A 24,702-nucleotide genomic window follows, 5' to 3' on the forward strand; every position below is an offset into this window, starting at 1 on the left:
TTGTCTCTCCTGCTCCCCCAGACAGAGAAATAGGAGCGAGGAAGTTAGAGCGACAGAGGACCTAGAATTGGACTGCAGTCCTGTTGAAGCCTGGGCCTTGGTCCCCTTTTGTGCTGAAGCCTTTGTGTTCGGCTCCTAGGGGGTGGTGACCTCGAGGACCTTGGCACAGCCTGATTGAGTGGCTCGGTTTACGCCGGGGCCACTGGGCAGCAGCTCCGCCTCCAGAAGGGCTGTAGGCTAAGGTGAGTCAGGACCCACCCCAGTGGGAACAGATCACTGCGGCTCTGGTGCCCTTGGTGGCGGGCAGTCACCTCCCTGTCACACACCAGTGCTGGGAGAATCAGGTGGCGCCTGCACCCGTCACAGGGAGGGGACCACCCTCAGCCTGGCCTCTCCTGGACCCTCCCCTGATTTCCGTCTGTCCGGTTGCTGACATGATCTGTAACCACGAGGACTGACGCTTTGCTAAACGAAGTCTTACTGAACCAGGGGGGGTCTTAAGGACCCCCCCAAACCTGGCATTTGTTGAAATACGTACCTCATAGTTACCACTTTACAGCTCAGAAATCTGGGGTGACGGGGCTCGTCGGGGCCCCCATGCATCCTGGCCACAGCACGCTGCCCAAGCTTATTGTCATCAACTAGAAACCGGGAGACAAACACGCAGCGGTCCCCAGCGGGATTTTATTTGGTTCTGTCCCGGGCTGCTTGCCTCACAGGGCACTGGCTACGCGGGATCTACGGCCGCCTGCGGGCTCAGCCCGGGCCTAGGGCGGGCACTACAGGGTCTCGGCTCCTACCAGGTAGAGTGGCAACCAGGAGGGGGAAAGAGGGGGTGTCCTGCTGAGGCCAGGCCGGCCGGGGACATGGGGGCTGGTCATGCGATGGGGGAGGCAGGGGCTGCCTCCAGGAAGCCCCCCATCCCCACTGGGCTCTGGCTCCAGCAGGGCCCCAGCAGCTCAGACGGTGCTCTGCCACCAAGGCGGGGGGGAGCTAGGGGGCCCTCCTTCACTTCTGACAGCAGGAGAGACATTGGTATTTGGAGTATATGGAAAAGAGCTCGGATACCAAAGATGCTAGAAAAGAGTGGTCGTCCTTCGTCAGAGGGAGCCGGGTGGGTGGCAGGCTCGTCCATGGGGCCTCAGTCGCGGCCCAGGGTGCACCAGGCGGCTGGGAGGGGACAGGAGAGGGGGTACTGAGGCTATGGGACAGCAGCCCCTTCTCCGTGTCCTGTCCCTCCCTAGCCGTGCCAGCTCTGCAGAGAGCGCCCTGGGGACGGTGGTGCACAAAGCAAGGCACAGGGTCCCTGGAGGGCGTGAGGATGCTTGCCTGTGGTCCCAGGGGCAAGTCTGCCCGTGGAAGGAATGAGGGTGGGGACCCCACCGCAGGGCCTGCCTGGGACCTGAGGAACTTTCTGGGCCTATGACAAGTCCACCACCTGCTGGGATCGCCCCCAGCCTTTGGTCATGCCAGAGGCCTCCCTGCCCCACCACCCTTTCACCCCCTGGGGAACTCAGCTGGGGCTCCAGCGCCAGCAGCTAAAGGACAAAATAGGAGTCTGGCAGGCCTGGGCCTCGGCCGCCATTTCTGCCTGGCCTGGGGCATCCCCATTCCCTGAGGCCAGGCTTCCCCGTCCCCTACCTGGCACCGCGATCCGGGAGAGCACCTCGGGCTGGCTCAGCGTGTCCACCTTGACGTGGCGGAAGGCCTTGCACACAGGGCTCTGCAGGTGCCTGCAACAGGGGGAGCCGCTGGTGAGCCGCGGGGGCCCCTTCTGACCCTGGCTCTGCCGGGGCTGGGGCTTAGACACCTGGCAGGAGACCCCAGGGCTGACTGCTGGGGGCACGGGGAGGACAGCCTGGTGCTCGCCTCCCCACGACCGACCTTAAATGGAAGAACTTACTTGCAGGATTCGCTCCTTGGGCAGTTTCAAAATAAGAACAACTTGGGCCTCAGCTGCCACGGCTGGTCGGGTACCCGATTCAGAGCCAGCCTCCGAGGGCCATGAGGGGTCACACCCCCTTAAGAAAGGCCACCCCCAGCTGCACTGAGGGCCAGCATCGTGAGGGTGGGCGCAGCTGGAACCCCAACTCGATCAGCAGCCCCCCCCCAAGCACCCGCTAGGACTCAGAAAGGACCTGGAAGCCGGTGCAGGTATGCCCCTTCCCCGCGTCCCACCGAACCCGCCCCCGAAGCCTCGTCGGCCCCGGGCGCGGCCAGGCTCACCTCTTCCACTCCTCCTCTGTCTCCCAGAACTCGTAGACCACGAAGGTGACCGTCTGCCAGCCTCACGGCCGTGACGCTGCAAGGAGACGAGAGACCCGCATCAGTGGAGGGACCGGGCTGCCACCTGCCTGCTCGTTCAGGCCCCTCCCCTCTGCACCGGACGGGGCGTCCCCAGAGCCAGTCCCCGGGGGACTCTGAGACCCTGGAAACATAAGGTTGGTAGAAGCCACAGTGGCAGGAGTGGTCCAGGACAGAGCGACTTGTCCCCACCCCGAGGCTACTTCGGAACTTGTGACCTTCCTGATCAGAACACCCAAAGCCTCCGGGACGGGCCCAGGAGTCTGACCAGCTGAATGCAGCTCCCCCACCCGGAAGGAGGCCTGGCCCCTCCGCAGGGTCCCGGCCTCAGGGGGCTGAATGAGTTACAATGTAACCTCGTTTGCAAAAGCTTTCAATTCTTCAAGATCCCTCCCTTTAAAAACAAAAGCTTTTGACTCCTGCGTTACTGAGAAGGGGAATGAGGGAGGGAGTTAAACGTAGCTAGAGGAGTTCCTGTCGTGGCGCAGCAAAAAACGAATCCGACTAGGGACCATGAGGTTGCGGGTTCCATCCCTGGCCTCGCTCGGTGGGTTAAGGATTGGTGCTGCCATGAGCTGTGGTGTAGGCCGAAGACACGGCTCAGATCCCGCGTGGCTGTGCTGTGGTGTAGGCCAGTGGTACAGCTCCGATTCGACCCCTGGTCTAGGGACCTCCACATGCCGTGGTGTGGCCCTAAAAAGACAAAAGACAAAAAATGTTAAGAAGCAGAGAAGGGGGCGGGGATGTTGCAAGTGAGAAATTTCCCAGCGGAGGTTGGTTGAGAGGTTTTAAAAGAAATAGGCTCAATTTTGTTTTAGTTTTGGTGTTACTCCCTGAATCTTCAATAAAAGTCTACTCAAAAAAATAAAAGTATCTCCCACCTGCCACGTTTCTCCTTCATCATCCCTAATTTTTTTTTTTTTAAGGCCGCACCTGGGGCATATGGAGGTTCCCAGGCTAGGGGTCTAGCCACCCGCCTATGCCAGAGCCACGCCAGATCCAAGCTGTGTCTGTGACCTACACCACAGCTCACAGCAATGCTGGATCCTTAACCCACTGAGCGAGGCCAGCGATTGAACCTGCATCCTCATGAATTCTGGTCAGATTTGTTTCTGCTGAGCCACGACGGGAATTTACCTAATCCCTAATTTAATCCTTAAAAGTATGAGCATCAGACGTGGTCCAATCGCAGGGGACCAGTGGCTTACCTGTATGAACCGCAGACCATCCGCCTCTTTGAAAACAGGATGGATAGACCCTGGCTGGAGGCCCCCCCTGCCCAGGGGAAGGAGCCTCCAAGGCGGTGGCCCCCTGGAGAGGTGGAGGCCATGCCTCCAGTGTCTCATCCTTTAAAGGCGCCCCATCTGGCCTCTCACCGCGTTCTGGGTCCCCGTCCTCTTTCCTGTGCTCAGCAGCTCAGAGCCCCAAGCCTCCCCTCCAAGGGGATGTCCTGCCCTGGGGGGGTGGCTGCCGTGTCTCTACAGGCAGTTCCAGCTTCTGCCGTGCAGGACAGAGCATGGAAACAAGGCCGCATCGTGTCAGTAGCTCATTGCGTTCCAGCCTATCATCACCCCTGAGGCTGAGAGAAGGGGGCTGGGCATGCAGGGCCCCCCACCCCCACGGCCCTTCCAAAAGGCACACCCCCTTTACGGGCCTGTCCCTGTTGACAGAGGTCACCGAGCAGCGTGGTTCATCTGAGCCTGCTTACTGCAGCAGGGCGAGGGCAGCAATTATGCTGACTGCATGCTCTTGGCCAAGGCACGGATTGCTTTTCAGTGGGGGCGGGGGGGAAGAGGCTTCTGGGCAGGTGGGGAGACACAGCAAAGCTCGGGGTGCAGGGAGGACACACAGTCATTCAACAAACAGAAGGGAAACTCCGAGGTCTGCTGCCTCCTCTTGTCCCCCCTCAGCCCCCTCTCCTTCCACGTTTTCTCCCGTGGTGACCACACAGCTCCTGGGACTCTGGGTGACCTCTCTTGCGCCCACCATGCACAAGATCTCCCCACCTGCAAGTCAGCACCTCCACGGGCATCTGGAGTTGAATGGGGCTCGTGTGACATCCCCGCCCCCAGCCCTGACCTTCCCCGACTTCCCAGCTCAGCACGCGGCCCGAGCCTCGATCAAGTTTCTGAAGCCAAAGAATCTCGGATTCCACACGCCTCCTCCTCCTACACCGGCCCCATCTCAGCCACGGCCAAGTCTGGTCAGCCTCGCTCCAAAACAGATCCCAGCTCTGCCCAGGGCGGGCCAAGGCCAAGTGCCCCTCCGGGGGCTGGCAGTGCCTCTCTCCCTGGCTGCCCAGCAGCACGCTTGTCCTCACCCCTTCTTCACACAAGGGCCAAAGGGTCCCCTCCTGCCTCATCCTCTCCCACGTGGTCCCTGGTACCTGGACCAGGCAGAGGCTTTGGGTGGACACGAGCGGGGCCTGTCACCGCCCTGGCCCTCTCCCACCCTCGCTCTGTCATGCCACACCGGCTGCTGGCTAGTCGCCTGCCTCTGGTTCTGGGGGAGGGGCTGCTCCTCACTCAGGCCTCGGTGCAGGTGCAGTCCCTCCCCTGAGCCCCCTCTTCCCTAGGCTCTGCCCCCGAGGCCCGGAGTCTACAGCTACTGTCTGCTGGGCACTGAAGGGGGGCTGGGGGGGGTACAGATGGGAGATGGGGCTCTCGCTCCTCTGGGACCACCCTCAGCACGGAGGAGAGCTGCCAGCCTCTGGCTCTGAAGCCACGGGCAGCAGAGGTTGAGGCCCCTGAGGGCAGCCGCACAGCAGCTGTAGCAGCTAATATGGAGCAGGCACTGGGGCGGCACTGGCTACCTGCCTCCACGGTCCTGACCTCATGGATGCCTCCAGCCACCCCAGGGAGCGGGTCCTGTGAACAGTCCCACTTTACAGATGAGTAAGTTGAGGTCAGGGAGAGGACGGCACTCGCCACGTTTGCACAGCAAGGAAGAGCCTGAGCTAAGACTTGAAGCCAGCGCCTGTCACCACCCAGCTCCTGCAGCCACCCTGCTAGGCACTTCTCTGGGGTCTGGAGTGTGGCTGGTCCCCTCGCCCCCAGTACCCCACCCTCGGCTTACTCACTGGAAGCAGTGCCTGGCTCCGGAGGTGCCCCGCAAGTATTGACGCAGGAGCCCAGGAACTCCCCCAGCTGCTCGGGACACACGGCCATCTCCTGCCGGACGAGCTGCAGATGCTGTGGGGACACGGGGCGAGTCAGCCGGCCCTCCCCCACCCAGCCCCCAGGCCGGGACCCAGCCCCCCCCGCCCCCGCGGGACAGGGCAATTTGGTCAAAGTAAAACCCACCCCCACTGCACACACACTTTTCTTACACATGAAAACTGGCGAAAAATGAGTAAAAAGATTAAGCCAAATGCAGGAAGCAGTCCCATCAATGCTGGAAAACAGGCAAGGGGTTTCAGGGGGTTCTAGAGAGATTGGGAGCTGCCTGCAAGGCACTGGGTCCGAGACAGCGCAAAAGGAGTGACCCAGAAATTGTTTCTGATTCGATCAGTGTTTTGACATCACTGTCTTGCTGACCCCGCTGCGCCAGGCCAAACTGGTCACAGCCCTGGAGCCTCGAAGAGCATGCCTGGGGGTGGGGTGGCCAAGTGTGGGGGCTGCAGGTGGTGGTCCGGGGGTGGGGGGAGTTGTCAGGGACATCGAGCCACCTGCACCTTGCGTCCTGGCTCGGGCAGGGGTGGGGCCCCGAGGTCCTCACCATATTGGTGCCTTCTTCATCCAAGAGATGCTGCTGAAGGTCAAACCACAGGGTCTGTAACAGCAAAGCGGGAAGAGGTGCTGGAGACAGAGGCCACCTCTGCCAGGGAGGCTTCCAGGAGCATCGCAATGACCTCCGAGCACCCAGGGCCATCACAGAGCGCCAGCCCCTCTTCCCCAAGCTTCAGGGGGCTCTGGAGTCCCTGAGCAGGTGGGAGCTCCCAGGGGCCAGGGCCAGCCCAGCCTCCGGGCACAGGGCTGGCTCAGAGGAGATCCCTGAAGCCAGGCTGGCAGACCAAGCAGAGTAAGTGGCACAGATCGCTCATGGCTGTGGCATCTGGGGGCAATGGAGCCACAGAGGCCAAACAGAGCTGCTTCAGAGACTACACAGGAGGCTCTGTTCTGAATCCATGATGCTGGGTTTTGGCCCCAATTGTGGGCAACAGCATTGAGCTTCTGCCACAACTTCCAAGTCACCGCCAATCGTAACCCCTGGGGCCTCGTGGTCCGAGCTCGCTGGCCTCCCGCAGACCCTGGGCTAAACACTGTATACCTAAATCTTACTAAACTTTCCAGACTCCCTGAGGCTGAAGCTGCCCCACTGTGAGCTCTATGGAAGCGGGAACCCTATAGGCTCTCTTCCGACCACATGCTGGCATCTGTAATGGTGCCTGGTACCGCATGTACATGCAGGGGTCACTGTTTCAGAACAGAGAACCTCAAGGCCACGAAAAGGTCAAAGATCAGAGCCCGAGTCTGAGGCTGGGCCCCTCGCCGCCTCATCCACAGAATCATGAACCTTCTTCCTTTAACTCGGGCACCCCACTCAGTGCCACCTCTGTGCCCACCTCTGTCCATCCAACACCAGGACGGCCCATGTCTGTGACACGATCCCACACCCAGGTCTGTCTTCCCTACACAAGCACGTGAGGGAGGCACGTCAGCTGGCTGTTGAGGAAAACAGAGCGGCAGATGCGCAGGCCCCAGACCCTTGCAGTCACCACCTGCAAATTCTTTTTTTTTTCTTTTTTTAGGGCTTCTCATGCAGCATATGGAGGTTCCCAGGCTAGGGTCCAATCGAAGCTGCAGCTGCTGGCCCACACCACAGCCACAGGAATGTGGGATCCAAGCCATGACTTTGACCCACACCATAGCTCACGGCAATGCTGGATCCTTAACCCACCAAGTGAGGCCAGGGATCGAACCTGTGTCCTCAAGGATACTAGTTGGGATGGTAACCTGCTGAGCTGCAATGGGAACGTCCTTGAAATTCTTAATATTTGAACCAAGGGTCATACACACTCATTTTGTGCTGGGCCCATGAATTACACAGCCAGTCACAGGGAGGGACTGACTTTTTGGGGACATGGGTGTGGATGTAGGTTTTGTTGGTGGCCAAGGTCTGCCTAGCAGGGCATGTCTTTCCCTCATTTTAAAACTGTGTAGCTATTGGAGTTCCCGTCGTGGCGCAGTGGTTAACAAATCTGACTAGGAACCATGAGGTTGGGGTTCGATCCCTGCCCTTGTTCAGTGGGTTAACGATCCAGCATTGTCGTGAGCTGTGGTGTAGGTTGCAGACCGGCTCGGATCCCGCGTTGCTGTGGCTCTGGCGTAGGCCGGTGGCTACAGCTCTGATACGACCCCTAGCTTGGGAACCTCCATATGCCGTGGGAGCAGCCCAAGAAATAGCAAAAAGACAAAAAACGAACAAACAAAAACAAAACAAAACAAAAAAACTGTGTAGCTATTCATTTTGTATCCTGAAACTTTACCAAATTCATTAATGAACTCTAAGAGTTTTCTGGTAGTGTCTTTGGGATTTTCTATGTATAGTATCAAGTCATCTGCAAACAGCTACAGTTTTAATTCGTCTCTTGAATTCCTATACACTAACAACAAGAGATCAGAGAGAGAAATTAAGGAAACAATTCCATTTACCATTGCATGAAAAAGAATAAAATGCTTAGGAATAAGCCTACCTCAAGAGGCAGAAGATCTGTACTCTAAAAACTGCATGATGCTGATGAAAGAAATTAAAGATGACACGAACAGATGGAACGATATACCATGCTCTTGGACTGGAAGAATCAACACAGTCAAAATGACTGTACCACTCATGGCAATCCACAGATTCAATGCAATCCCTATCAAATTACCAAGAGCATTCTTCACAGAACTGGAAACATTTTTTAAATTTGTATGGTAACGCAAAAGACCTCAAATAGCCAAAGCAATCTTGCAAAAGTAAAACAGAACTGGAGGAATGAGGCTTCTAGACCTCAGACTACACTACAAAGCTACAGCAATAAAAACACTATGGTACTGGCACAGAAATAGGAATATCTCAAAGGAACAGGAAAGAAGGGCAAGAAATAAACCCAGGCACCTATGGAAACTAATCTATAACAAAGGAGGCAAGAATATACAACGGAAAAAAGTCTCTTCATTAAATACTGCTGGGAAAACTGGACAGCTACATGCAAAAAAATGAAATTAGAACATTCTCGAACACCATACATGAAAATAAACTCAAAGTGCATTAAATTTAAGTCCAGGTACTATAAAACTCCTAAAGGAAAAAACAGGTGGAACACTCTGACATAAATCACAACACTATCTTTTTTGATCCACTCCTAGAGTAATGAGAATAAAAACAAAGATAAACAAATGGGACCCAATTACAATTAAAAGCTTCCACACAGCAAAGGAATTTTTTTTTTTTTTTGTCTTTTTGCCCTTTCTAGGGCAGCTCCCACGGCATATGGAGGTTCCCAGGCTAGGGGTCGAATCGGAGCTGTAGCCGCCACCCTACACCACAGCCACAGCAACACCAGATCTGAGCCACATCTGCGACCTACGCCACAGCTCACGGCAACGCCGGATCCTAACCCACTGAGCGAGGCCAGGGATCGAACCTTCAACCTCATGGTTCCTAGTCGGATTCATTAACCACTGAGCCATGATGGGAACTCCAAAGGAAACCATTTTATTAAAAAATGAAAAGACAACCCACAGAATGGCAGAAAATCCTTGCAAACAAGCAACCAACAAGGGATTAATCTCCAAAATATATAAATAGCTCATGCAGCTCAATATCAAAACACCAGCAATGCAGGAGTTCCTGTAGTAGCTCAGTGGTGACGAACCTGACTAGGATCCATGAGGACACAGGTTCAATCCCTGGACTCACTCAGTGAGTTAAAGGATCTGGTGTTGCTATGGCTGTGGTGTAGGCTGGCGCCTACAGCTCTGATCTGACCCCTAGCCTGGGAACTTCCATATGCTGTGCATGTGCTCCTAAAAAGACAAAACAAAAACCCCAGCAATCAGGACACTCTACTCAGCAAGGTTATCATGTAAAATATAAGGAGAAATAAAGAATTTCTCAGACAAACGAAAACTAAAAGAATACAGCAATACTAAACCTATCCTAAGAGAAATATTGAAAGGTCTTCTCTAAATAGAAAAGAAGTAAGAAGATATAGGATGGAGATATTGGAAGCAAGGAGATACAGATACTGGAAAACTGGAAAGCAGTCACTTAAGTAAGCGTGAATACAGATCAAAGAGAAAAAAAACTATTGGTGAAAGCAATAATAAACAAAAGGAAGAACAAAAGGATAAACATGAAGATGGAAAAAAGGACAGTCAAAATCATAAAATGTGGGGAAGGAGAGTAAGAACATCTAGATTCTTTTTTTTTTTTTTTGTCTTTTGTCTTTTTGTCTGTTGTTGTTGTTGTTGCTGTTGATGCTATTTCTTGGGCCGCTCCCGCAGCATATGGAGGTTCCCAGGCTAGGGGTTGAATCGGAGCTGTAGCCACCGGCCTACGCCAGAGCCACAGCAACGCAGGATCCAAGCCGCGTCTGCAACCTACACCACAGCTCACGGCAACGCCGGATCGTTAACCCACTGAGCAAGGGCAGGGACCGAACCCGCAACCTCATGGTTCCTAGTCGGATTCGTTAACCACTGCGCCACGACGGGAACTCCTAGATTCTTTTCTTTAGATTGTGTTTGAGCCCACAGGACTACAATACAAAGTAAGCACATATAGGAAAGGTTAACATACTTACAGAGCAACCACAAATCAAAAACAAACAATAGATTCACAAAAACAAAAAAGAACACAAGCATAAAAGGAAATGATCAAACCACAAAAAGAAAGGAACAAAGAAGAAACACAGAATCAACTGGAAAATAAGGTTTAAAACAGCAGTAAATACATATATATCAATAATTACCTTAACTGTCAATGGGCTGAAGGCTCCAACCAAAAGTCAGAGTGGCAGATTGGATTAAAAAAAGAAATAACCAACAGTCTACAATATACTGCCTACAAGAGACTCACCTTGGGGCAAAGGACACATATAAATTGAAAGTGAGGGGATGGAAAAATGTTTCATGCAAATGGAAATGGAAAGTGGGAGTTGTAATACTCTTATCAGACAAAACAGACTGTAAAACAGAAGTCATTGGGAAAGATAAAGGACACTATTTAATGATAAAAGGATCAATTCAAGAAGAGGACATTACACTCGTCAATATATATGTCCCTAATATAGAGGCACCCAAATACATAAAACAAATATTAACAGATATAAAAGCAGAAATTGATGGGAATACAATTATAGTATGAGACTTTAACACCCCACTCACACCAATGGACAGATCTTCTAGACAGAAAGCCAACAAGGCAACAGAGATCCTAAATGACACAATAGAACAGTTAGACTTAATTGATTTTTTCCAGGACATTACATCTAAAAACCCCAGAATATTTAGACTCTTTTAAAGTGCACATACAACAATCTCTAGAAATGACCAGATACTAGGTCACAAAACTAACTTCAACAAGTTTAAGGGTACAGAAATTATTTCAAGCATCTGCTCTGACCACAACAGCATGCAACTAGAAATCAACCAAGGGAAAAGAAATGAGAAAAAACCAACTAAACAACTAAACAACATTCTACAAAACAAACAAACAAAAAACAAAACAAAACACAATAGGTCGATGAGGAAATCAAAAAGGAAATTTAAAAATACTGTGAGATAACAAAAGAAAAGCCAAAAACCAAATGATCATCTCAACAGAGGCAGAAAAAGCATTACAAAATCCAAAATCCATTCATGATAAAAACTTTTACCAGGCGTTCCCGTCGTGGCGCAGTGGTTAACGAATCCGACTAGGAACCATGAGGTTGCGGGTTTGGTCCCTGCCCTTGCTCAGTGGGTTAACGATCCGGCGTTGCCGTGAGCTGTGGTGTAGGTTGCAGACACGGCTTGGATCCCACGTTGCTGTGGCTGTGGCTCCGATTCAACCCCTAGCCTGGGAACCTCCATATGCCGCGGGAGCGGCCCAAAGAAATAGCAAAAAGACCAAAAAAATAAACAAACAAACAAAAAAAACCTTTTACCAAAGTGGGTATAGAGGGAACATACCTTAACATAATCAAAGCCATTTATGACAAATTCACAGCAAATATAATACTCAATGAAGAAAAGCTGAAAGCCTTCCCGCTAAAATCTGGAAAAAACAAGTATGCCCATTCTCACCACTTTTATTTGGCATAGTATTGGAAGTCCCAGCCACAGCGATTGGACAAACAAAAGAAATAAAAGGTATCCAAACAGGAAGAGAAGAGGTAAAATTGTCACTGTATGCAGATGACATGATTCTTTATATAGAAAACCCTAAAGACTCCACACAAAAAGTAGCTGAACTGATCAATGAATTCAGCAAAGTGGTAAGACACAAGATTAACATTCAGAAATTGGTTGCATTTCTGTATACTGACAATGAAATATTAGAAAAGGAATATAAAAATACAGTATCATTTAAAATTGCACTCCCCCAAGAGTTCCCATTGTGGTGCAGTGGAAAAGAATCCGACTAGGAACCATGAGGTTGCAGGTTCAATCCCTGGCCTCGCTCAGTGGCTTAAGGCTCTGGCATTGCCGTGTGCTGTGGTGTAGATTGCAGATGCGGCTTGGATCCTGCGTAGCTGTGGCAGAGGCTGGCACCTGTAGCTCTGACTTGACCCCTAGCCTGGGAATCTCCATGTGCTGTGGGTGCGGTCCTAAAAAGATAAGGAAGGAAGGAAGAAAGAAAAAAAAACATCCAGCCCCCAAAATTACATACCTAGGAATAAACCTGACCAAGGAGTGGAAGGACTTAAATGCTGAGAACTATAAAACATTAATTAAGGAAATTAAAGAGGATTCAAAAGAAATGGAAAGATATTCCAGGCTCCTAGATTGGAAGAACAAATATTGTTAAAATGGCCATCCTACCCAAAGCAATCTACAGATTCGATGCAATCCCTATCAAATTACCCATGACACTTTCCTTTTTTTTTTTTTTAGGGCCACACCCATGGCATATGGAGGTTCCCAGGCTAGGGGTCGAATCAGAGCTACAGCTGCTGGCCTACACCACAGCCACAGCAATACCAGATCTGAGCCATATCGAACCACAGAAGACTCAGAATTGCCAAAGTAATCCTGAGGGAAAAAACAAGCAGGAGGCATAACTCTCCCAGATTTCAGACGATACCATAAAGCTCCAGTAATCAGTAGAGTGTGGTACTGGTGCAAAAACAGACACACAGACCAATGGAACAGAATATAGAACCAGAAACAAACCCAGATGTGTATGGTCAATTAATCTTCGACAAAGGAGGCAAGAATATGAAATGGGAAAAGTGTCTTCAGCAAGTGGTGCTGGGGAAACTTGACTGCTCCATGTCAATCAATGAAACTAGAACATACCCTCACACCATGCCCCAAATAAACTCAAAATGGCTTAAAGACTTAAACATAAGATGCGATCAAACTCCTAGAAAAGAACATAGGCAAAACATTTTCTGACATCAACTGTACAAACGTTTTCTTAAGTTAGTCTCCCAAAGCAATAGAAATAAAAACAAAAATAAGCCGATGAGACCTAGTCAAACTTACAAGCTTTTGCACAGCAAAGGAAACCATTAAAAAAAAAGAACCTACGAATAGGGAAATGTTTCCTTGATGCAACCAAGAAGGGCTTAATCTCCAAAATATACAAACAACTCATACAACTCAACAACAACAACAACAAAAGAACAACCCAAGTGAAAAATGGGCAGAAGACCTAAACAGACATTTCTCCAAAAGAGACATACGGATGGGCAACAAGCACATGAAAAAATGCTCGAGATCACTCATTATTAGAGAAATCCAAATCAAAACTACAGGAGCTGGACTACATAGTCTCTGCCATGTGAGGGCGCAGTGAGAAGGTGGCTGCCCACAAACCAGCAAGAGAGCCCTCGCCTAGGAGTTCCTGTCGCGGTGCAGTGGTTAATGAATCCGACTAGGAACCATGACATTGCGGGTTTGATCCCTGGCCTTGCTCAGTGGGGGAAGGATCTGGTGTTGCTCTGGCTATGGTGTAGGCTGGCGGCTACAGCTCCGGTTAGACTCCTAGCCTGGGAACCTCCATATGCTGCAGGTGTGACCCTAGAAAAGACAAAAAAAAAAAAAAGAAAAAAAGAAAAAAAAAAAAAACAGAAGAAATCAATAAAACCAGGAGCTGGTTCTCTGGAAGGGTCAACACAGTGATAAACCTCTGACCAGGCTCACCAAGAAGAGAGGGACCCATAAGCAAAGTAAGAAATGAAAAAGGAAAAATCTCAACTGATAGCTGCAGAAATACAAAACACCTTATGACTATTCTCATTTGTCTTTTGGGGCCACACCAGTGGCACATAGAGATTCTCAGGCTAGGGGTCTAATGGGAGCTGTAGCCGTCGGCCTACACCACAACCGCAGCAACATGGTATCTGAGCCGCATTGGTGATCTACACCACAGCTCATGGCAACACCAGATCCTTAACCCTGAGTGAGGCCAGGGATCGAACCTGTGTCCTATGGATGCCAGTCAGATTTGTTAACCATTGAGCCACGATGGGAACTCCCCAAACACCTTGAAGGAATGCTATGAACAATTATATGCCAACAAATTTGACAACCTAGAAGAAACGGACAACTTTCTAGAAACATACAGCCCACCAAAATTGAATCAAGAAGAAATAGATTTCTATTTATCAGATGAATTACTAGACATGAAATAGAATATGTAATTTAAAAACTCCCTACAAACAAAAGTCCAGGACCAGATGGCTTCACAGGTGAATTCTACCAAACACACAAAAAACAACTTGTACCCATTCTTCTTAAACTCTTCCAAAAGAAGAGGGAACACTCCCAAAGACATTTTATGAAGCCGTCATCATCCCAATAACAAACCAGACAAAGCTATCACCAAAGAAGAAAATTATAGGGCACCATCTTTGATGAATATAGATGCAAAAGTTCTCAACAAAATTTTAGCAAATCAAATCCAACAACATATAAAAATGATTATACACCATGCCCAAGTGGAATTCATCCCAGGTTCACAAGGAGGGTCAACATACACAAATCAAACAATGTAATACACCACATTAACAAAAGAAAAGTAAAAAAAAAAAAGTGATCATCTCAACAGAACAGAAATAGTATTTCACAAAATCCAACATCCATTCAGAAAAGAAAATCTTACCAAAGTGGGTACAAAGGAAACAAATCTCAACATAATAAGAGCCATCTATGCAAACCTACAAGCAATATTTTATTTTTAAATTTTTTTTCTTTAGGGCTGCAGGTGCAGCATATGAAAGTTCCCAGGCTAGGGGGGTTGAATCAGAGCTGCGGCTGCTGGCCTATGCCACAGTCACAGCAATGCCAGTTCTGAGCCAAGTCTGTGACCTACACCACACCTCTGTGACCTATACTGCAGCTTGTAGCTATGCAGGATCCTTAACCCACTGAGTGGGGCCAGGGATCAAACCTATATCCTCATGCATACAAGCTGGGTTTGTTTCCACTGAGCCAGTACGGGAACTCCCCCCACAGCCAATATAATACTCAACAGAGAAAAGCTGAAAGCCTTCCAGCTAAAATCTGGAACAAGAGAAGGATTCCCACTCTCACCACTTTATTCAACAAAGTAGCGGAAATCCTAGCCACAGCAATCGGATAAGATAAAGAAATAAAAGGTATCCAAATTGGAAGGGAAGAGGTAAAACTGTCACTAAATGCAGATGACATGATTCTATATATAGAAAACCCTAAGGACTCATACAAAAACTTCCCGACCTAATAAATGAATTTAGCAAAGGAGCAGGATGCAAGATTTAACATTCAAAAACTGCTTGCGTTTTGGTATACTAACAATGAAATACCAGAAATGCAATGTAAAAAAAAAAAATTTTTTTTATTTTTTGTTTCATCACACCTGAGGCAGATGGAAGTCACCAGACCAGGGATTGAATCTGAGGCACAGCTGTGACCTATGCCACAGTTGTGGCAACGATGGATCCCTAACTCACTGGGCCAGGCCGGGGACTGAACCCATGCGCAAGAGAGACAATGCTGGATCCTCAACCTGCTGCACCCCAGCAAGAACTCTAACTATACCTTTTAAAATCATACCCCCCCCCCAGTAAAACACATAGGAATAAAACTGACCAAAAAGGTGAAAGATTTACACACAGAGAACTATAAAACGTTAATCAAGAAATTTAGGAGGATTCAAAGAAATGGAAAGATATTTGACGCTCTCAGACTGGAAGAATTAATATTGCTAAAATGCCATACCACCCAGAGCAATCCAGAGCTCTAATGCAATCCCTATCAAAGTACCCATGACATTTTTCACAGAACTAGAACAAACAATCCAAAAATTTATAAGGAACCATAAAAGACCCAGAACTGCCAAAGCAATCCTGAAGGAAAAAAAAAAAAAGCAGGAGGCATAATTCTCCCAGACTTCAGGCAATTTTACAAAGCGACAGCAATCAAAAGATTGTGTGGTATTGGTATAAAAACATATATCCAGAACAATGAAACAGAAGAGAGACCAGAAATAAACCCAGATATGTATGGTCAATTAATCTTCGACAAAGGAGGCAAGAATATGAAATGGGAAAGACAGTCTCTCCAGCAAGTGGTTCTGGGAAAATTGGACAGCTCCATGTCCATCAACGAAAGGAGAACACACCCTCATACCGTGCACAAAAATAAACGCAAAATGGCTTAAAGACTTAAACGGAAGACAAGACACCATCAAACTTCTAGAAGAGAACAATGGCAAAACATTCTCTGGCATTCACTGTACAGATGTTTTCTTAGGTCAGTCTCCCAAGGCAACAGAAATAAAACCAAAAATAAGCCAATGGGACCTATCAGACTTACAAGCTTTCTCACAGCAAAGGAAACCATAGGAGAAAAACAACAAGGAAAAGACAACCTATGGAAAGGGAGAAAATAGTTGAAAATGATGCAACTGCCAAGGGCCTCATCTCCAAGAATATGCCAACAATGCATACAACTCAACAACAACGAAACAACCCAAGTGAGAAATGGACAGAAGATCTAAATAGACCTTTCTCTAAAGAAGACACATGGATGGCCAGTAGGCACATGAAAAGGCGCTCAACATCACTAAATAGTAGAGAAATGCAAGTCAAAACTACAAGGAGGTATCTCGTCACACAGGTCAGAATGGGCATCGTGAATAAGTCCACAAATAACAAATGCTGGAGAGGGTGTGGAGAAAAGGGAACCCTCCCGCACTGAATTAGCACATTATGGAGGTTCCTTTAAAAACTAAGTATATAGAACTACCCTACAACCTAGTAATTCCACTCTTGGGCATTTATCTGGAGAAAATTCAAATTCGAAAAGATACATGCACCTGTATGTTCACTGCAACACTATTTATAACAGTCAAGACATGGAAACCACCTAAATGTCCATCAAGAGAGAAATGGATAAAGAAGATGTGGTACATATACACAATGGATATTACTCGGTCATAAAAAACAATGAAATAATGCCACTTGCAGCAACGTGGATGGACCTAGAGATTAAAATGCTAAGTGAAGGGAGTCCCATTGTGGCGTAGCAGAAACAAATTCAACTAGGAACCATGAGGCTGTGGGTTCAATCCCTGGCCTCAGTGGGTTGAGGATCCGGCGTTACTGTCGGCTGTGGTATGGGTCACAGCGTGGCTCAGATCTGCATTGCTGTGGCTGTGGCATAAGCAGGCAGCTGTAGCTTCAATTAGACCTCTAGCCTGGGAGCCTCCATATGCTGCAGATACAGCCCCCCCCAAAAAAAAACTAAGTGAAGTGAGTCAGACTAAGACCAATATCATTGGTATCACTTATATGTGGCATCTAATAAAAATGATACAAAATCTTATTTATTAAAGATAAACTCAGAGACCTCAAAATCAAACAGGGTTATCAAAGCGGAAACTTTTGGGGGGAGGAGAGAGAAACTGGGAGGGTGGTATTAATACATACACACTACTATATACAAAATAATTAACAAGGACCTACTGTATAGCACAGGGAGGTCTAATAAATATTCTATAATAATCTAAATGGGAAAAAAGAATGGATATATGTATATATATTTTTCAATTTTGCTGGAAACCTGAGGCTACTACAACATTGTAAATCAACCAAACAACAACAAATACGTGGGCTCCTGGAGAGCAGGGGCTGCAACTGGTTCCCTAGGTTTCTCTTGGCCAGCAGGGCTACGCACGTTTGAGAGGATGAGGTAAAGACGAGGGGCGGGGGGTGGGGGGGAGTCTGCGCCCCCCTCTCGCGGCTCGCTGCCCCAGCCAGGGCTCCATCCCAGGAGCGCTCAGGTTGGCCCGTGGAGGGTGGGGCCCAGACCCGGCCTCGGATTGGTCGCTGCTCGAGGCCCGGGCCAATCGGAGGCCGGAGAGGAGAGCCCCGCCCCGTCTCCAGGACGCCCAGGTGCTCCTCGGTTTCCAGCCAGCTGGTTGTTAAGGCGACTGACGCGCTAAAAATAAGCTTCAAAGAGCCTCCCTCTGGGGGCACCCACAGCGTTGTTATGACAACCGGGCCTCAGGGTCTTGAAGACCTTCCCACCGCTCCCACCCGCAGCCAGCTTTAAGGGGGTGGGGGGGTTGGGGGAAGATCCCACCTCGGTGTGAGCCCTGCAGGAGGGAGGGGTCGTGGCCTCTTACCCCTATATCCCTCCAAGTCTGGGCCTCAGCCTCCTTCTGGGGAGCCCACCCGCTGCCCTCACAAATCCCTCAAAACGAACCCACAAACCCATCAAAGCACTTTTTTTTTTTTTTTGCCCTTTTGCAAAAGGTGTAAAAAATTCAGAAAAGTAGGAGAAATGTAAAAATGCCACCATAACCCTACAGCCCTGAGATCCTGCTGTCTTGGTTTATGAAGACTTATAAGCATGGCATGTGCACGTGTACAGGTTTGGGTATCAGAATGTTTAATATAACTGCTAAATAACATTAACTACTAACTATGCTGTAGGCTCTGTGCTAAGCCATGAAGACATCATTTAATCCTCACCCTGTGAGAGGTACTATTCTTATCATTTTCTCTATGATTAGAGGAGGCCTCTGAGGCTCAGAGAGGGTAAGTCACTGGCCTAAAGTCACACAGCTATTAGGTGGTATAACCAGGATTCAAACACAGGCAGTCGGATACCTGAGCCCATAGGTAAACCTTAAGGCAGCTGTTTTCTTTCTTCCAACAAATGGTTACGATGATGGGCTGGGTTCCCCCAAATCCATCTATTGAAGTCCCAATCCCCAGTACCACAAACGAGACTATAGACAGAGAAAGGACCATTGAAGGGGTGATTAAGTTAGAATCAGGTCCCACGGGCGGGCCCTAATCCATTATGACTGGTGGCCTTCTATGAAGAGATCAAGACACAGACACACACGGCACCGGGAGAAGACAGCTGCTGCATGCCAATGAGAGAGGGCCTCAGAGGAAACCAGCCCTGCCAACCACTTGATTTCAGATTTCTAGCCTCGCTCTGTGAGAGAACAGATGCTGGCGTTGAACCCCCAGCCCTCCAAACATGGTTCTGGCAGCCTGGGAAACTCACACGGTCCCAAGTACCTGCTGAGCCATGAAATGGTCTCCAAAAACAAGATTCCTCAAAGGCTGTGCCATTTTCTGTCCTGTGTGGACGTGCCATGTCACCTCTAAAAGTCTTCACATGGCCGGTGGTTCTGACCTCTCCGGGGACATCAACAACCCTCCTCAACCACCTGTCAGGACTGTCCTGCCTTGAAGTCCCCTTGAAGCTCTGTTCCCTTGCTGCCCAGGACCATGCCAACTGCATTCTGCTCCTGGCTGCTCGCCCACCCCTCACAGCTCCTCCTCTCAGGCCTGTGTTCCCAAGGCCCCCCCTTAGTCCCCCCTCTACCTGGGGGATGTCCCCCATCCCAACTCTGCACTCCCTGGGGGCCGGGCAGGAGGACAGAGGCGGGAGCTCCGGGGGCTTACCCTGTTCTCCAGCCGTCCTATCAGCTCTGCCAACCTGCTGACCTGGGCTTCCAGGCCCTCCTCTTTGGGGTCCGAAGTGACTGGACAGAGGAAGAGAGATGCTGATGGAGGGGAGGGGAGGGGAGGGGAGCCCCCGGCCTCCCCTGGCACTGAGTCCTGCCCCAGCTCGCCCAATCCGCTTCCTGGGGGAGGCCCAGGCCCCCACGGACCAGTCTCAGAATTCCCCCAGGGCCCCCATCCAGTGCCCCCTACCCCAGGCCGATGCTCTCTTACCAGGCGGGAAGTTCTTCCCCTGATCCGTGGCCACGAACTTGTGGTTGGGGGTGTAGGGGGGAGCCGGCTCCCAGACCAGGCCTCCACCATGCTGTGGCTGGGCTTGCTGTGGTTCTGCCTGCAGTGCGAGTGGGAGACACACACAGTGAGGGGGCTGCAGGGCCCTGACCCCTTGTAGCAGCCTTGACAGACATTAAGCACCAATATGCACAGAACTCGCTCTGTGAAGCCCCATCCCTGTGAAGCGGGCATCACAGCCTTTGTTTCAGAGGAGGACACGAGGCCCAGAGGCCAAGGCCACACTGCTAGCGGGGCAGGGTTGGATTCGAACTTGAATCCATGCTAGGAACCCAGGCTGTCTCCCCCAGGAAGCTCGGGTCCAGGGCTGGCGCGGGGCTGAGCCAAGCCTCCACCCTCCCCGTGACTCACGGCTGCCCCTCCGTGACCCTGCCAGGAGCTGATTCGGTGTCCTGTGCCCTCTGGGGCGGGGGTCTGGGTTTGCTAATGACCCTCCCCACAGAATGAAGCCCTAAGACACAGTCGAGAGCAGGCAGCTAACAGGGCGGAAAAACGTGATCCTGACCTCAACGTGGCCCCATCTCCTGCACTACAGCCCCGCCTGGACACTGACGAGCACACACGGCATGGCCCTGGCATGCCCTGGCACACACACGGCCCACCACCATGCCTGGCACATAGCAGGGACTTGACACATGCTTAAGAGAAAGCTCGGACCCCCATGTGCAAAGGGATGCTGAAAAACTCACCAGAGACACACAAATACACAAAGACCCACGTATCCACAGGACACATACACACTCTTCTGTGTACGGCCAGCAGGCCTGGCCCCAGCCCTCTTGTCTTTGGGCAGCTGCCTGGGTATGTTCTGGAACTTGTCTCCCATGAACCAGAAGCACCCCCTGCCACCTCTGCAGGGGGCCAGCAGCCCCCTGCACTGTAGAGGGCCAACCCCACTTCCCCGTGGGAGGAGAAAGGCTGGCAGGGTCTTTGATGCGTCAATCCTGGTCACTCCACAAGCCAGCAGCAAATCAAATGTGACCTTCAGACCATGAGCAGGTGCCGTGGGGGGCCCCCAGGGTGGCAGGGTCTGAACCAGTGGCTCTGCCTGGATCCCAACCTCCCCAGGGCTAGAATACAGGAGGCCCAGGGGGCCTGCAGCTGGGAGCCAAAATAGCTGAGATTTGGGCGGCTGGAGGTGGAGGTGCGTGTGAAGCAGATGTGTCACCCCATTGCGGCGTGCCACTGCTGCCACCAACGTCCCCAAGTAAGGTCCCCCAAGGGGGGGTGGGGAGGCGTAACCACTGGCAAGTAACAGAACTGGCACAGTGCAGGAAATCAGCCATGAAAATCACACAGCGGTCTTATCTGCTCTGCGGCAGGATAGAACCGGCAAGTCTTTTAATCACGAGAGTGACAAGAAAATGAAGGAAATCGAAGTGACAGCTTCCAGAGCTGTGGCTGTTAACCCTAGCGACCCTCAGAATCACATGACGGATCGCGGATGCAGAGTCCTGGGCTCAGCTCCCAGGGACCCGAATCCAGCCGGCACAGCCCGGGAATCTGCACTGCCCATTTCCAAGGCAATGAGGCTGCAGATGCTCAGAGCAGGTGCACTGTTGGAACAGTGTCATCGAGCAGCCTTGCGAATCACATCTGACTGGGACCCAGGGCCCCGCCAACCCAAAACAGAGGCCCAGACCCCCACCCCCAGCAACCAACATCCCGCCGCACCGGGCTTTTGCCTGGGAAACCCACGGCTGCGGCAGCAGTTCGAGGCTCGGCTCGGAACACCAGGGCACCTGTCCTCGCTCAGGTTGCTCTCTCCTGCTTCTCTTCCTTTATTTCTCCCTCCCTCTGGGCACATCAGCTGTTCTGGGAACAAAAGGCACAGCGGAGCTGGCCTCAACTCGGGACAACTAGGAGGGCCTGCCTGCAGTCCCCAAGGGCTGGCCCTGCTGAGCTGGAAGAAGACTGCTCCCCTCTGGACCCCAGGCTCACCGCCTCAACAGGGCCCCCACCCCTAAAGAGGAGGGATCCTGGGTGCTTTTCCCCAGCTTTAAGGACCTGGAAACAAGACTATAAATAACACTAAGCAACATTATGAGAAAACCCATCCTCTCACTGCTGCTTCACCTTTTTGCGCCACGACTCCATGTTACTCTTTTCCACACCAGCTACAATCTCACAGCCTCTCTATTTTGACAAAAAGGAGCAGGCTTCAGGATCCAAGGTGACTGCAAGCACCATGCATCACTCACAGCATGTGACACCAGTTTTTTTTTTTTTTTTCCCCTTTTCCTTAAATGGCTGCACCCACGGCATATGGAAGTTCCCAAACGAGGGATTGAATCTGAATCCACCCAAGCCAGGGATTGAACCTCCGACTACGGCAACGCCAAATCCTTAACCCACTGGGCTGGGCTGGGGATTGAACCTGCGCTGCCTCAGAGACAACACTGGATCCTTAACCCGCTGCCCCACATCAGGAACGCTCTGTTTTCCAGGTACGGTAATCACCAGTACGGCTTCCTTTATTTATTCCCAGTTTTTAAAAAATGAGTCAAACAATAGGATGGTTTTAGGTAAACAATAATGTGAGCAATACAGGGATGTGGCAAAAGTGATGAGAGTCTAGGAACTTGTCATGACTTTATGCGGAGGTAGGTATACAATGTCCCCATTCCACAGCTGGAGAAGTGGAGGCACAGAGACGCGCAGCAGCTTGCCCAAGGTCACCCAGCTCCCAGGGCCCCCACCAAGCAGCAGGTGAGCACATACACGGCCCACTCCCACAGGACCCCTCGAGGTCCCATCAACGCACCGGATCTGGCTGGTCTGCTCTTCGATGGCCTCCACCGCGCTTTCCACCGAGCTCAGCAGGGACTGGATCTGATTGGCCGTCTCCTTTAGAGGAAGCGAGTCACAAACTGGTCCACGTTGCTTCCCCCCTCATACACCTGGGAGGAAAGAGAAGCAGCACAGAGAGGAAAGGGGTTGGGAGGGAATGAGGGTGGAGACCTGGTACAGAGTTGGGGGGACACTGGGGATCAGTGTCTCTGCTTTGCCGTGGACTGGGGACCCCTAAGGGCTCCTGCGTGAAGGTAGGGGCTATGGACTCGGACACCAAGGTGTGAGCCCTGGCTTCCTCACTTACTGGCTCTGTGACTTCTATGACCACAGTCGTAACTATCTCTCAAGGCTGTAGTGAGGACTGAACGGCACAATGTTACCTACAGTTGTGTCTGTCACACAGCAAATACTCCAGGTGCAGTAGCTGTGATGATGAAGATGGTGGTGAAGAAGACGGTGGTCATGGTGGTGATGATGTAGCTGGTAGTGGTGATGGTTGTGAAGACAATGATGACAGTGGCAATGGCTATGAGGATGGTGGTGCTGATGGTGATAAAGATGATGGTGCTGATGGTGATAGCGATGGTGATGATGATGGTGGTGATGAAGGTGCTGATGGTGATGAAGGTGACGGTGGGGACAGTGATGACGGTGGTGATGAAGATGATGGTGGGGACGGTGATGAAGGTGGAGATGGTGATGAAGATGGTGGGGATGGTTATGAGGACGATGATGATGGTGGTGATGATTATGAAGATGAAGGTGGGGATGGGGATGCTGATGGTGATGAAGATGATAGTGGTAGCGATGGTGATGATGATGGTGGTGATGAAGGTGCTGGTGGTGATGAAGATGAAGGTGGGGATGAAGATAATGGTGGTGGGGATAGTCATGAAGGTGATGAGGATGATGATGGTGGGACGTGATGAAGTGGGATGGTGATGAAGATGGTGGGGATGGTGATGAGGACGATGATGATGGTGGTGATGATATGAAGATGAAGGTGATGGTGGGGACGGTGATGAAGGTGGTGGTGATGAAGGGGATGGTTATGAAGACAATGATGACAGTGGCAATGGCTATGAGGATGGTGGTGCTGATGGTGATGGTGGTGCTGATGGTGGTGGTAGCGATGGTGATGAAGATGGTGGTGATGAAGGTGCTGATGGTGATGAAGATGAATGTGACAGCAGGGACAGTGATGAAGGTGGGGATAAGATGATGGTGGGGATAGTCATGGTGATGAGGATGATGATGGTGGGGATGGTGATGAGGACGCTGATGATGGTGGTGATGATTATGAAGATGAAGGTGACGGGACGGTGATGAAGGTGGTGGTGATGAAGGTGATGGTGGGGATGGTGATGAAGATGGTGGGGATGGTTATGAAGACAATGATGACAGTGGCAATGGCTATGATGATGGTGGTGATGAAGGTGCTGATGGTGATGAAGATGAAGGTGACGGCGGGGACAGTGATGATGGTGGGGATGAAGATGATGATGGTGGTGATGAAGATGATGGTGGTGGGGATAGTCATGAAGGTGATGAGGATGATGAAGGTGGGGATGGTGATGAAGATGAGGGTGATGGTTATGAGGACGCTGATGATGGTGGTGATGATTATGAAGATGAAGGTGACGGTGGGGACGGTGATGAAGGTGGTGGTGATGAAGGTGATGGTGGGGATGTGATGAAGATGGTGGGGATGGTTATGACGCTGATGATGGTGGCGACAGCTATGAAGAGGAGCGTGATGGGGGTGGTCTCCATGCAGTTGGGGACAGAGACCAAGTATTAGGGAAGAAGCATTCGCAACCTCCTCTCCGTCCTTCCTCCTCCAAGGTGGGTTCTCTGGGCTGGGTGTGGTGGTGCACGCCTGCAGGCCCAGCTCCTTGGACTACACGGAAGCAGGAGGACCACTCAAGCCCAGGAGTTCTGGGCTGCAGTGCCCTGGGCCTTCATTTCGGCATCAACATGGTGACCTCCTGGGAGTGGGGGACCATGGTTGCCCAAGGAGGGGTGATCCGCCCCAGGTCAGAAACAGTCGGTCAAGCCTCTGAGTGGATGAGCAGAGGGAGCACACCCGTGAATACCCACTGCGCTCCAGCTTGGGCCACATGGCGAGACCCGGTCTCTCTTGTTAA

General features: G+C 50.9%; 1 protein-coding gene across 1 annotated transcript in view; it reads right to left on the reverse strand.

The window, feature by feature from the left end:
* Positions 663-24,702, reverse strand: part of NECAB2 (N-terminal EF-hand calcium binding protein 2) — a 42,699-nt gene continuing 18,659 nt past the window's right edge. Inside the window, 12 exon segments of the mRNA XM_021093738.1 lie at positions 663-1,170; positions 1,642-1,733; positions 2,227-2,274; positions 2,276-2,302; positions 5,384-5,432; positions 5,435-5,495; positions 6,022-6,075; positions 19,412-19,491; positions 19,685-19,753; positions 19,756-19,802; positions 22,527-22,617; positions 22,620-22,662. Coding sequence (XP_020949397.1) covers positions 1,142-1,170; positions 1,642-1,733; positions 2,227-2,274; positions 2,276-2,302; positions 5,384-5,432; positions 5,435-5,495; positions 6,022-6,075; positions 19,412-19,491; positions 19,685-19,753; positions 19,756-19,802; positions 22,527-22,617; positions 22,620-22,662 — 690 coding nt within the window. The 3' untranslated portion in view covers positions 663-1,141.

The sequence above is a fragment of the Sus scrofa genome, chromosome 6 (genome assembly GCF_000003025.6).
Source record: "Sus scrofa isolate TJ Tabasco breed Duroc chromosome 6, Sscrofa11.1, whole genome shotgun sequence".
Classification (NCBI taxonomy): Eukaryota; Metazoa; Chordata; class Mammalia; order Artiodactyla; family Suidae; genus Sus; species Sus scrofa.